The sequence below is a fragment of the Papaver somniferum genome, chromosome 7 (assembly GCF_003573695.1).
Source record: "Papaver somniferum cultivar HN1 chromosome 7, ASM357369v1, whole genome shotgun sequence".
Classification (NCBI taxonomy): domain Eukaryota; kingdom Viridiplantae; phylum Streptophyta; class Magnoliopsida; order Ranunculales; family Papaveraceae; genus Papaver; species Papaver somniferum.
The window spans coordinates 34,941,343-34,954,370 of NC_039364.1; the positions used below are offsets into that span (position 1 = coordinate 34,941,343).

General features: G+C 36.1%; 1 protein-coding gene across 1 annotated transcript; it reads left to right on the forward strand.

The window, feature by feature from the left end:
- Positions 1–3,601: 3,601 nt before the first annotated feature.
- Positions 3,602–10,014, forward strand: LOC113296956 (ABC transporter G family member 25-like). Its single transcript, XM_026545326.1, has 3 exons — positions 3,602–3,916; positions 4,194–5,022; positions 8,773–10,014. Exons 1-3 carry the CDS (start codon positions 3,701–3,703, stop codon positions 9,783–9,785), a joined length of 2,058 nt encoding a protein of 685 aa, XP_026401111.1. The 5' UTR covers positions 3,602–3,700; the 3' UTR covers positions 9,786–10,014.
- Positions 10,015–13,028: the final 3,014 nt, after the last annotated feature.

The following is a 13,028-nucleotide window of genomic DNA, read 5'->3' on the forward strand; positions in this document are numbered from 1 at the left end:
TAGGCCATCATGCCTAGGTTTATACGAACTACATGCGCCCTGATGCCAAAAGGCGATGGAACCATCTACGTTGGAACACGTCCCATGCTAACAATTATGTGCGTACATATCCAGTCCAACCAAGTACCGGCCTCTAGTTATGAAAAAACGAAAAGATAGTGCACACTTGCGGAAGAGTAAAATGCCGCTAATTAAGAGCTGTCGAGCACACGACACTTGCAGCTCCTGGATTTAAAGAGGAAAGTATAGTATATAATAGCTTAGAGCATCCACAGTGGGCGAGTATAACCAAAAATTTGGGATGAGATCGTAACACAGTGGGACGGAGTAAAGATCAAATCCCAACCAAAGATCAAATTCCAGACCAAATATGGTCGCGACCAAATCCCAAATTCTAATATAGTCGGGCGTAAATTTAAAGTACGCTTGTTGCTGGGCGTAAATTTAAAGTACGCTTGTTAACGGGCGGAGATTTAAATTACGCCCGATGAAATTTTAATTAAATAATAAAAAAAAAGAATGAGGCGGACTTTTAAAGTCCGCCTGATGAAAGGTACAAAGAATGGGGCGGACTTTTAAAGTCCGTCTGATGAAATTTACAAAAAATGGGGCGGACTTTTAAAGTCCGCCTGATGAAATTTTACAAAAAAAAAAATGGGGCGGATTTTTAAAGTCCGCCTGATGAAATTTTAATCATGTACCGTTGCGTCACAACACGGACTAAACCCAAATTTTAGTCTTTTTTTTGATCTTTGATCTTTGGTTTTGATCGCACCACTGCAGTTGCTCTTAGGATAAGCATTAATGTTGTCAAGTCTAGAAATGGCACACATAGGTATAGCTAGTCTGATCCGAACCAATTCTAAGACAACATTTTTACTTTTCAGAAAAAGATGGACGGGAAAGAAAGTGGAAAAAATGGAAGAAAGTAAGGAGGGAAATGGGAGGACCGTAGTCAAGAAAAACTAAAGATGATAAAGAAGAGTTTGGAAAGGGATAGGGAGAAGGAGGAGGTAGTCAGTTCATTTTGGATAAAATTCATCTTGAAAAATCTTCATCTTTTCCTTTGTGTGAGAGTCAGTACTACAAGTAGTGTTAATAGTCATTGTAGGAGGCTAAAGTTGTGCAGAGAAGTGGGTTGCACGTTCTTTCTCAAGGCCATGAGCCGTGTTCCAACCAAGCACGTCACTACTTTTTTCCTCAACTCCAGCCGCTACATCAAATACAAGACCCCTCCCTGGTTTCTCTTCTCATGGATTGTGATGAAGATATAAATCTATTCGATACTTTGAATGCACATCATATTCGATGGAGGGGATACTCCTATTGACAATGCCGTACGGCGGCTGCATATATATATATATATATATATAATAAACTTTAATTTCTAACACCTTTTTTTACGATTAAGAAACTTGCGGAATTACGGTTCCCCTTCTTTAATATAGTTCCCTGCTCTCTTTCATGAGGTTCTGGTGACGGTGGTGGTACCTATGATCGAGAAGAGAATAGGAAAGTGTCTCGGGGAGGAATACAACCACCCGAGAAACCAAAAATGCTACTAGTGATGGGAATAAACAGTGGCGGTAGAGGTGTAAATTTGGATGTGCCAGCACAAGCACTGCCCAGCACAGCACGCTAAAATCGAAGCCCAACCAGCCCAACACGTGATTTAGCCCAGTACGTCCAACATGTTAGTTTCGTGGGCTGTGTTGGGTTAGCCTAATCGGCACAGTAGCACAACACAACACGCGACACGGATAAGCACGTGGCCCAGCCCAACCCAGCACGTTAAGAAAGCACGTCATAACATGCACAAATACATAATATAACAAGGTATAATACATCACATTTTGTGTATATTTTACAAATTCTAGTTAGTTCTTGACATTTTATGCTGGCTTATTTTTATAACAACACATATAATACCTAAATATTTGGAAAATATATTTCAATATCGTTGTTATAATGTCATTACCTATATACTTGACTAGAACATTAATTCACATGACATAATTTCAAATTATATGTTGTCTATTTAGATATCGTGATAATATCTGACTTAATGTATACTATTAAGTGATCTCAAATTGTTTATAGCACGTGTGACATCACGACACAGCACGGCACAACACGTTACGTGATGTGCCCGTGGGTTATGCTGTGCCTAGCTTTTGGTTAGTAAAGCACAACACGGCACAACGCGTTTAAATCGTTGGCACAACCCAGCACAGCATATGGCACGTGAAGCACGCGACTTCGTGTGCCGAGCTGTGCCGTGCCGGTACGTGTTACACCTCTAAGTGGCGAAACTAGAAATTGAATGTGGGGTGGCTTGAAAACTAATTGGCTAGTACTTTGGACTGGCTTAAGCCTATTTTCTAGACTTGAATTTTTAACCAAACTTAGCAAACCTTCGTAAAATATAAGTTTTTCAGGACTTAAGTCAGCCCAAGTTTATACATAGTTCCGCCATTGGGAATAAAATTAAACATTTAGGTGAACTAAACCAATAGAATGGGCTAAATGAAATTGTTATTCTTGTCTTTTTTGAAATGGTCACAGTCTTCCTAAATAACTCCCTAAAAATATTAAAATGTCCTGAGAGAGTGAAGTTGTGCAAATTCATTTGTTTAATTTCCTTTAAAAAGAAAATAATTGACAAAAAAATTAATTTCTATGTTTTTAGAAAAGGGTTACTGTCATTTTTCTCGTTTTAGTCTAGATAGAATTAGGCTAGTTGAAAAAATGATAGCAATCTTTTTCTAGAAACGGACGCAATGTCAGGTTTCCAATTAAAACGACGTAAAACAGCATGAATCGACTCACATGCGAGTCACAATCGAAAGGTGATCAAATGTGGAGTCACCATCTACGCAGAACTAGCTCATCCGCATATAGTAAAACCAATTTTCTTAGCAAAGTAAGAATATTTTGATACATTCATGAATTTGATCATCACCTATTCTATAAGATATCCAGAAAAACAAAAATAATTAGTTAAGCATATGCAACAAGGATCAAAAACGGAACATAAACGATGTAGGTTGCTTTGGATCCCACTTTGATTCACTTTTGTGTCCATGAGAGAAGTAAACAAAATAAGCTTATCATCTGTTGGGTGTGACCCATTACCATAAAGAACATCTAATCTCATGATCAACCATTCAATAAAACAAAAGAAACTAAAGAAGCGTATACACAACACAGGACTATGTAATCTCATCAGAAGATGATGATGTTGAAGAAGAATATATACTACGGGCTACAGCTTAGCAAAAACCTAGCTTTCCCCATATTGCTCTAGCAGAGAGAGTAGTGGGGTTTTCTTTTTTCTTTCTCTTCTCTCTGGGAACTCTCACAAAAACAGAAAGAAAAGTAAATGCCACTCTTTTTCCTCGATCCCTTTTCATCAATTAGTTACGATTTCAGTGAGATATTTGAGAGAGACTGTGACATCTTGCGTATAATCCCGCCACGTAGCTTCTATTTTAGGGCCGTTTCAGTTTGACGTGGAAAAGCATTTCTCATCTTTACACATTAAAGAAAATATAAACTTTACTAATAAATAGAGGACCTCTCTTCATTTCCTTCTCGTAGAGTTAAAAATTCAGCTTCATTCTTATTTCATTTCCTCTCATCTCTATATTATCCTCCAACTCTAAAACAACAGCAGTTGCAGCGATAGTAGCGTTCGTTAATGGCGGAAGAAGGAGAGTCGCCTGCGGTACTTTCAAATAATGGAGAACAACAACAATCTAATAATAACAACAATTCTTCCTTGTCATTATCATTATCCCCTTCTCTTGATCATCATTACCATCATCACCAACAAATTCATCATCAAAGATCTAATAATAATTATAACAAAGATTTGGATTCTCTCATCTCTTCTTGCTACCCCATCACTCTCAAGGTATATTAATTAATCTTCGGACTTCAGTGATCATGAGTTTTCGTATTATTTTCTTCTTAAATTTCATTTCCAAGTTCATTTATCTAATGATCAGAGAATCACAAGGGCGTGTTATTAAATAATTTGATTCGGCATAATTAAGTTTGAATGCAAGTCATGATGATCATTATATTTAGTTCATCATGGGATGGCCCCAATAGTTGACCACCATAGAAAAATGACATGGTAAGATAAATGTCGCTTTGACTAACGTTGACTCGTTTCTTATTTGTTGCAGTTTATTGATGTTTGTTATGGTGTAAAGCAAGAGAACAAGAGAAGTAGTATAACGAGTTTATTTAGTGGTGGTGGTGATCAAAAATCAGGCGATCATCATCGTCATGATAGAATGATCCTAAATGGGGTTACAGGCATGGTATCACCAGGAGAAATCTTAGCTGTTCTTGGTCCATCAGGAAGTGGAAAATCAACGTTTCTAAATGCAGTAGCAGGGAGATTAGGAAAGAACGGATACACCGGATCAATTCTTGCTAACGGAAGGAAACTAAACAAAGCCGTGTTAAGAAAAACAGGATTTGTAACACAAGATGATGTTCTTTACCCACATCTAACAGTGAAAGAAACACTAGTTTTCTGTTCATTACTGAGATTACCAAATTCATTAACCAAGAAGGAGAAAACAATTGTGGCAGAATCAGTAATTAGTGAACTGGGTCTGGGTAAATGTGAGAATACAATCATAGGCAACAGTTTTATCAGAGGTGTATCAGGAGGAGAAAGGAAAAGAGTTAGTATTGGACATGAGATGTTGATAAACCCTAGTTTATTACTGTTAGATGAACCTACATCTGGACTTGATTCAACTGCTGCACATAGATTGGTACTGACTTTAGGTTCATTGGCTTCAAAGGGTAAGACTATCATCACTTCGATGCATCAACCAAGCAGCAGAATTTATCAAATGTTCCATTCGGTTCTTGTTCTTTGTGAGGGAAGGTGTATTTATTTCGGGAAAGGTTCAAATGCTATGGATTATTTTTCTTCTATTGGATTCTCTCCTTCTTTTCAGATGAATCCTGCTGATTTCCTTCTTGATCTTGCTAATGGTACGTTCACTACCTCTCCACTTACTCTTCAATTACTTTCCGACTCTCCAATAGATGATTAGTATAGTGTTGTTAACATTCACTTTCTAATGATTTTTTGGTCTAATTAATAATCCACCGGCCACACACAACAACTATATATTTATAGTTTATACAGATTTTCGTTATTCTTACCGGTACCATTATGCGCGAAAATTCGATTGTAGTACACTGGTAAAGTTTGATACGAAGGACTTGAGTTCGAAATCAAAATCATAATAAATCTCGGTACAGTACTTGGTGGTGTAGTATAGTGATCTTGATTGTACGTAGAAGTAGTGGGTAGGTAATTGGATTCGAGAATGTTAAGGTTCATGAAAGAATAACACATGGCAGTTTTAGGGTGTAAATGAAGACAAATCTTATGTCAATTCCTGACGTTATTTTTTTCCCGTCTGTCTTAAAAAAATCCGATACTCTTACAAAAATTAATTAATTAACAAATGCTACCTTTAGATAAAAATGACTTTCTAAAAAGTGTTTAATTATTCCGTGTGTTAACCAGATTAGGTGTTTTCAAATAGTTTAAGTTCGGTTTTTCATCACATGAGTAAAAAAGGGTAAATTAGTCAACTAAGAAGAGTTAAGAATCATGAATATGGGATATAAGAGAATCTAATGACCAAAGAGAGACGTAACTGGGAGAGATTAATTGGTGTTGAGAGTTTTAGTCCATCACCACCACCACTTGGGTGAGGGTGTAAGAAGATTTTATGTTGGAAACCACGTGTCGTTTTAAACCTTTTTAGTGGTCTTTAAATTCTAGGACCTCTTTCTCCACCAGTCTATTTCCTGTTCCTTTTATCCTGTGATGATTTTCTTTAGTGTCCCTTCCAAGTTGCACCGAGGACCCTCAGGTGGTTTTGGTGGCAGACCACCGAATAAACACTTCCCATGTGGAACTAATAGTTCCACATCTTTGTAGCACTAGTTCGGGTTGAACTAATACCTTATTACGATCACCTTTAACTTGATGATCAAGGGGTTATTGGTTCAGTGTTTATCATTTGAACACATTATCTCCATCCCATGCAGAGCTAGGATTACGTTGGAGTACTTATTTTAGGAGTATAGCTATTCACGAGTTCATTCCATGCAGGGATGATAAACGTTTTTTTGGGTGTTCATGAACTAACAGTTTGAAGTCGAAACTCTCTATTTTATTTCGAAATAATGACATCCTATGACCCCATTCTTGCAATTTGTAAGCTTCAAAATTATCAATCAAAAAGAAAAAGAAACCGAACTTTGTTATTTTATATTTTATTTATGACATAAGGTGGGCTGAACTTCTACCAAATTATCATCCCCGGATCATCTATTAGTTCCACCTTTACGGAAAAAAGTGAGGCTATTGCAAAACCACCCGTTTGGAGGGACACATGTTCTTCCGAAAACGCTTTCCTTGGAAAGTAACAGACCTATAAATAGTTGTATAAGTTGGTGGCGGGTCATCTTGATCCGTCTCTTCTTAATGAAAGGATATTATTGGTTTCTTAAACTTTTAACAACATGAGATATTTTTTATTTCAAATTTCTTATCTTTTTCCTAGCATGATGTTTTTGTCGTATTATAATGTTTTGAAATTCAAAAGGGTGACGACACTCCTTGCGTAGTAAGGTTTTTCCCAGTGGGACAAAATGTTTTATTTGATCTAATCTTGTGAGGTTAATCGGGTATTGTTTAGGCTTAAAAAGGCTAAACAATCTTGGTTATGTGGGTTCAAATTAAGAATCATCTTATAAATATGGATATGCTTATCCAAGGACCCTCACTCAAAACAATCTCTGATCACAAGTCGCAAAGTGAGCAACAACTGGGGCTTCTTGCTGGAATCCTTAATCTGTTTCCACGATATTCCTACGTTTTATCCTCTTAGCTTAATCGGTTCTGCTAGAAAATGCAAATGCCTTTCAACTTTGATTTGGTGGCCTATGGTGCTCTGTAACACCATGAATATTGTACATAGGTCAAAAATGATATCACTGTTTGCCAACAGTAAGCCGTTTTTACTTGATCTTCACTTTGACGTAGAAACATGATCTGGTTGTTAGCTAACACAGTACGTAGCCGTTTCTAAGTCCTGTTTAGAAAGAAGAATGCATGTTGACTTACGTTGTTAACTATAGATATGGGACGTCACGGGAGCTAAGTAAAAAGTGGGCAGATATGCATTTTCGTTTAGCTAAAAAGAACTATTATCAGCATTTTATACTGTAAGAAAAATAAAGAGGAAGCTAATCCATTTGGTATATAGACACGTGGTACAGCCATGACCAATGGGTAGAAAAGTTTGAGATTAGGAAAAAGGGATTAAATTTGTTCTTAACCATCTTTAGTCAAGTAATATTAATTAAATCTTAACACAGATTTAAGATCATCTATTGGCTCCTTTTTCTTTTTTAGTTTTGTAGATTTTCTCTTTATCAAAATTATGAACATTCTGAGGTGGAATTATGAGTTTATTATCCTGGATATGACACTTGAGTGACCAATAGGTCGACTCCATTTTCCTATCTGATTCTTTTTTTTTCTTTGTTAAAATATCCTCTCTGATTTATTTATTGTTTTAAAATGATTATATGTGAAAATACTTCTCAAAAGAATTTCTAATTAATTACGCATATATTCAAAAGAAAATAAAAGCTATACACCCACTGTGGTCGTGATTTTAGTGGAAGCCAACCCTATGAATTTATTGGCTTCTGTTGCATAAAAAATAGCATATTCATTTGGTATCAGTAGTGGGAAATTTTAAAATAATTAGATATCTAACTTTGTCCAAAGAAAACTGTTCATAAAATGTTTTTATTCACTTGTAAAGAATAGATCCAAGTTAAGGTGATTGACATCAAGTAAGGTCGGACCCCAATAGGAAATTCTGTGGACATTTTTTTCTCCTTTTTCCTAACATTTTATCTCAAATCAAAAGGCAAAGATTATTTGATGGTCCTTTGAACAGGATAAGATAAATCTCTATATCATACTAGGAGAAATGTCTTCATGTATATGTTTAATCGAGTGTATCTCCTATGTCAAGAAAGTTCTTAGATAAAGACAGGATTTGATCATTTACAAAGGATCTTGTGCAATAAGAATCATACTAGCGTATCTTTGAGAGATCTTGGGAGTGGAAAAAACAAAAGTTGCCAAGTTAATCTACAAGTCAAAGGGGTAGTTTGGAATGGCAAATTTTGACCTTTGAGTACCTAGAAAGTAGAAAATTACACTGTGCTTTGCTAGACTCTTAGTTATCTTCTCAGTTTGCATCATCATGGGTTTGAAATTGGTAGAAATGATTTTCTTACCAACAGTGTGGTATGATGCATTAAACAGTCGTATAAGAGAAAGGTTCAATAATTCAATTGAGTGGGATGCAATGATAGGAGAGAATGAGATAGAAGAGTCATTGTCTTGTTAGGTAAAGCCGATCCGGAAATGCCACTGTTGTTGACCTGTGATTTGAGTTATGAACACCCTAATTTCTATTTACCAGTAGTAAATCATTTTGAGGTTTTTTACAGTGAATTTGTATATAGCTTACAGGATTGCGGTAGAACAAGGAGTAATAGTATGTGATAAATGTGTTTATATTTTTGTTTCGTTTTGGTTGGATTGGTCCTTGCATCAACCATTAAGGGTGTTTTGGATCGAAGAACAACCGTATCGAATTCTTTGAAGTCTAATGAAATGAATTTATGGTTATGCAGGAGTATGCCAGCATGATGCTCAAACTGAAGGGGACAAACCGAACGTGAAACAAACCCTTGTAACCTCGTACAACAGTTTGTTAGCTCCAATGGTGAGAGCCTCGTGTATGGAATCTACAACCAGCAACATAGTTATGGGAAGTCCGAGATTTCCACAAGATACCAAGAAAAGAATAAACAGAACAAGATATAACAGCAATGCCAATTGGTTCAACCAGTTTATGATTCTCCTTCAACGGAGCTTAAAGGAAAGACGATATGAGTCGTTCAATTCGTTAAGGGTTTTTCAAGTGATTGCTGCGTCCATATTAGCTGGTTCAATGTGGTTCCATTCGAATATCTATGATGTACAAGATCGGTTGGGTTTACTCTACTTCATTGTTATCTTCTGGGGTGTTCTTCCTTCCTTTAATGCGGTTTTTGCGTTTCCTCAAGACCGTGCAATCTTCATCAAGGAACGTTCTTCAGGAATGTACACTCTTTCATCGTACTTCATGGCCCGAATTGTGGGTGATCTTCCAATGGAGCTTATTCTCCCTACTGTATTCGTAAGTGCAACGTATTGGATGGCGGGATTGAGGCCGGACTTCTGTTCCTTTCTGTTAACATTAGGAGTGTTATTAGGGTATGTAATGGTGGCTCAAGGACTTGGACTTGCACTAGGTGCAGCAATAATGGATGCCAAACAAGCTTCGACGATTGTCACCGTGACAATGTTGGCCTTTGTTCTTACAGGTGGATTTTATGTTCATAAGATTCCGGGTTGTCTAGCTTGGCTCAAGTACACATCCTTTACTTACTATGGTTATCGACTATTAATCGACATTCAATATGGAGAGAGCAATGGAGTTTCTTCGATCTTGGATTGCTCTCACCATAACAGCATGAAAGCTAACTGTAAGCAAATTATGGAAGACGAAGTTCGTCCATTGGTGAGTTTGGGTGCAATGGTGTTTATGTTTGTCGGTTACCGTCTGCTAGCTTATGCAGCTTTGAGACGCATTAAGGCTTAGACTTCGTGATGCATCATTTAAGTTGGGGGTTTTTGAAGGTAGCTGCGATAATATATGTTGCCTTCTTCATAAAGATAGATCTCTAAATTTCAGTAGGATGAAATGAGATTGACGAGACAACAGATTAATGACATCATTAATTGCTGAAAGTTATTTGTTGATTTTGATTTTGTCTCAACATAAATGTTGTACTAACTTGTTGATGTATGGAATATTTGATTATTGGCTCCATCAAAGGGTGAAGTCATAGATCTGTTAAGGGGAAGTCTTGTGGCATGGATATATATACATCAATATCCAGTAGATTGTCCACATCTAGGGGTGAGCATGGGTCGGTATGTACCGGTTTTCGCCTCATCCGCATCCAATCCATATCCAACGGATTTGCATCCAATGGATGCATGGATGGACGGATTAGATGCGGATAATACAATGAATTTGTTTTAGTTAAAATTTATAGTAAAGAAAATAAGCTGACACAAATGACTCCTTATAATACCTACATATATTATATATGTATACAAATATAAATATGCCATGTACAACACCCCAAACAAACATCTTAAAATTTTCTAAATGATCCATAGTATTTTCTGGAGCTATATAAATACCCTTAATTTGACGGATATGGATGTCCAACGGATTTTCAAGGTTGCATCCGGGACCGGTCCGTTGTCCGTTGGATTTCTCAAATTCAATCCGCATCCAATCCATTAACGAACAGTCCGGGCATCCATCCGCAAATGAACGGTAGATCCGGTTAAATCCACGAATTACGGGCCAAATGCTCACCCCGTGTATATTTAGTTAAGCCCAACAATAAATACTGTGGAGATTAATCTAGACTTCAGTTTCTTCTCATAGGTAGTAGATGGTAATATCAATAGCAATTAATCTAATGATGTATTGATGTTTCCATCAGGAACCGAACCACAACTTAGCCCACAACAGCCAAGGTTATGCCACAAATACTATTGGTAGAAATTAGTCCCTTTTTTAGTGGGCTTTAATGGCCTTTTAACGTTCTAGTCCATCACCCCTGAGCCCGATACAGATTAGTCCAAATAATCCTCATGAGTAAAATTTTCATCCAAATTCCAGACGAATTAGTCCAAGATCCCCGATTCCCAGATTATCGATATATCAAAATAACCTTCCAGCAATTCCACGTATAAATCACAGATTCAAAAAAAGAGCTAGAGAGAGCGCAACAGAGAGAAATCAGGGAGGCGATTAAACAGATAGAAAGTGATTTTAGAGAATTTAATCGTTTCTGCAACAAATTTCAATCTCAGGTTAGTTTTCCATCTTTAATTGCTTGTTTGTTTTTTTTTTTGTTAGGCGTTCAATCTATTTCATGATTTTAAGTTTTTTTTTGAATTCATGGTATGAATTCCGATCTATTACATTTTGTTGATGTATTATCTTGATTTGATTTTTTTATTTTGATGTATTATCTTGATTTGATTCTCGTGACACGCTTTTGATCTATTGTTTTTTATTTGGATTTTTGTTTTTTGATGCATGATACGAAATCGAACTTGTATTGATTGTAGGATTTTGTTTTATTAATCTGTGTATTCTAATAAGACTATATCTTGGATTAATTGATCGACTATTTGATTTCTATTCATTTTTTGATTATATAGAATATGTACTTTTATGCATACTGCGTATTGGTTATTCAAACTGAAAATGCGATTTGAAGCTTCAAAGGTTATTATTTCTCTCATGTCTTAAAATGTTATTCAAATCCTTTTGATCTTAAATGTCTTTGTTAGTTGATTCAAATTTTTTATTTATTTTATGTCTCTATGTTGGTGATCTTTAGATCTTTTTATATGTGATTTAGATTTCTTGATGTTCATGTGTGTTTGTACAATGCTCTGAATTTTGTTGATGATGATTAATTGATAAAGTGAGTGATATCTTTTTATAGCATGTGTATTTTCTTGTGCACTATACATTTTCCAGTTTATTGTATATGTTTTATGGAATATGCATATCAACTATGTCTGAGAAGGTAGTTTATGCTAAGTGAAAAATAGGGGGTATAACAACCACACCCAATAATTCGTTCGGCAATCTGCATGGACTAAACTCCAATTTAATTCTGAGAGCACCAACTTAAAAGAGAGACTTAATCAAGAATTATATCAAAGAATTTTTATCTATTTCTCAATACAATCAGAAAATCAAACAGATAGAAATCTGCGAGCCTGATTGATGTAAGAAATAACTTGGACGGTACCAAAGACCAATGCCCAAGTGTCAATCAAGTTCTATCCAACAAACAAGGTCGGATTTATCAACTGATTGAACTACGCACAATCTTTGATATTTCAATTATAGAAACAAATATAATGCAGAAAAGAAATAACACAGACACCGGAAATTTTGTTAATGAGGAAACCGCAAATGCAGAAAAATCCCGGGACCTAGTCAAGATTTGAACACCACACTGTATTAAGCCGTTACAGACTCTAGCCTACTACAAGTTAAATTCAGACTGGAATGTAGTTGAGCCCTAACAAAGTATCACATCGATTAAGGTACAGTCGCGTTTGTTACGCCTTTAGAACCACGCCGGATTCTACGCACTTGATTCCCTTAGCCGATCTCACCCACAACTAAGAGTTGCTACAACCCAAAGTCGAAGACTTATAAACAAATTTGTCTCCCGCAGATATATCTATCCTTTATTCTGTTTTTGTTCCATATTTTGATACAAAAATCAAGGTGAACAGGAACCAACTAATAATCCGATCTTATACTCTCGAAGAGCAGCCTAGAAATATTAGTCACCTCACAATAACCTAACTAATTAACAGAAAAAGTTATTGCAGAATCACAAGAGTCTGAGACGAAAAACTGTTGTGATTCTTTTTATATTATACCTATCAGAGATAAATCTCGAGTACGTCTTAGAGAAGATAAAACTCAATACGATAGAACAAGTAAGATCATAATATGCAACTATAGAGAAAGTAGTTGGATCTGGGTACATGAATCCCAAATGATGTCTTCAAGTTGTTAACATAATAATGGTTTTGGAAAACCTAGGTTAAAGGAGAATCAACTCTAGTTTGCAACTAGGACACAAGAAAGTGTCGTGATTAGGTTTTCCAGTTGTTAAAGTTTTCCTTTATATAGTATTTCAAATCAGGGTTGCTTACAATCAAAGATAAGATAGCTTAGTAACAAAGCATTCAGTATTCACCGTTAGATGAACTCCTGATTTAA

Excerpts from the sequence above, each read along its gene's own strand:
- LOC113296956 (XM_026545326.1), top strand. The coding sequence starts at position 3,701 with ATGGCGGAAGAAGGAGAGTCGCCTGCGGTACTTTCAAATAATGGAGAA. Across the intron at positions 3,917-4,193 it reads GCTACCCCATCACTCTCAAG|TTTATTGATGTTTGTTATGG; the intron begins GTATATTAATTA and ends TATTTGTTGCAG. Across the intron at positions 5,023-8,772 it reads CCTTCTTGATCTTGCTAATG|GAGTATGCCAGCATGATGCT; the intron begins GTACGTTCACTA and ends ATGGTTATGCAG.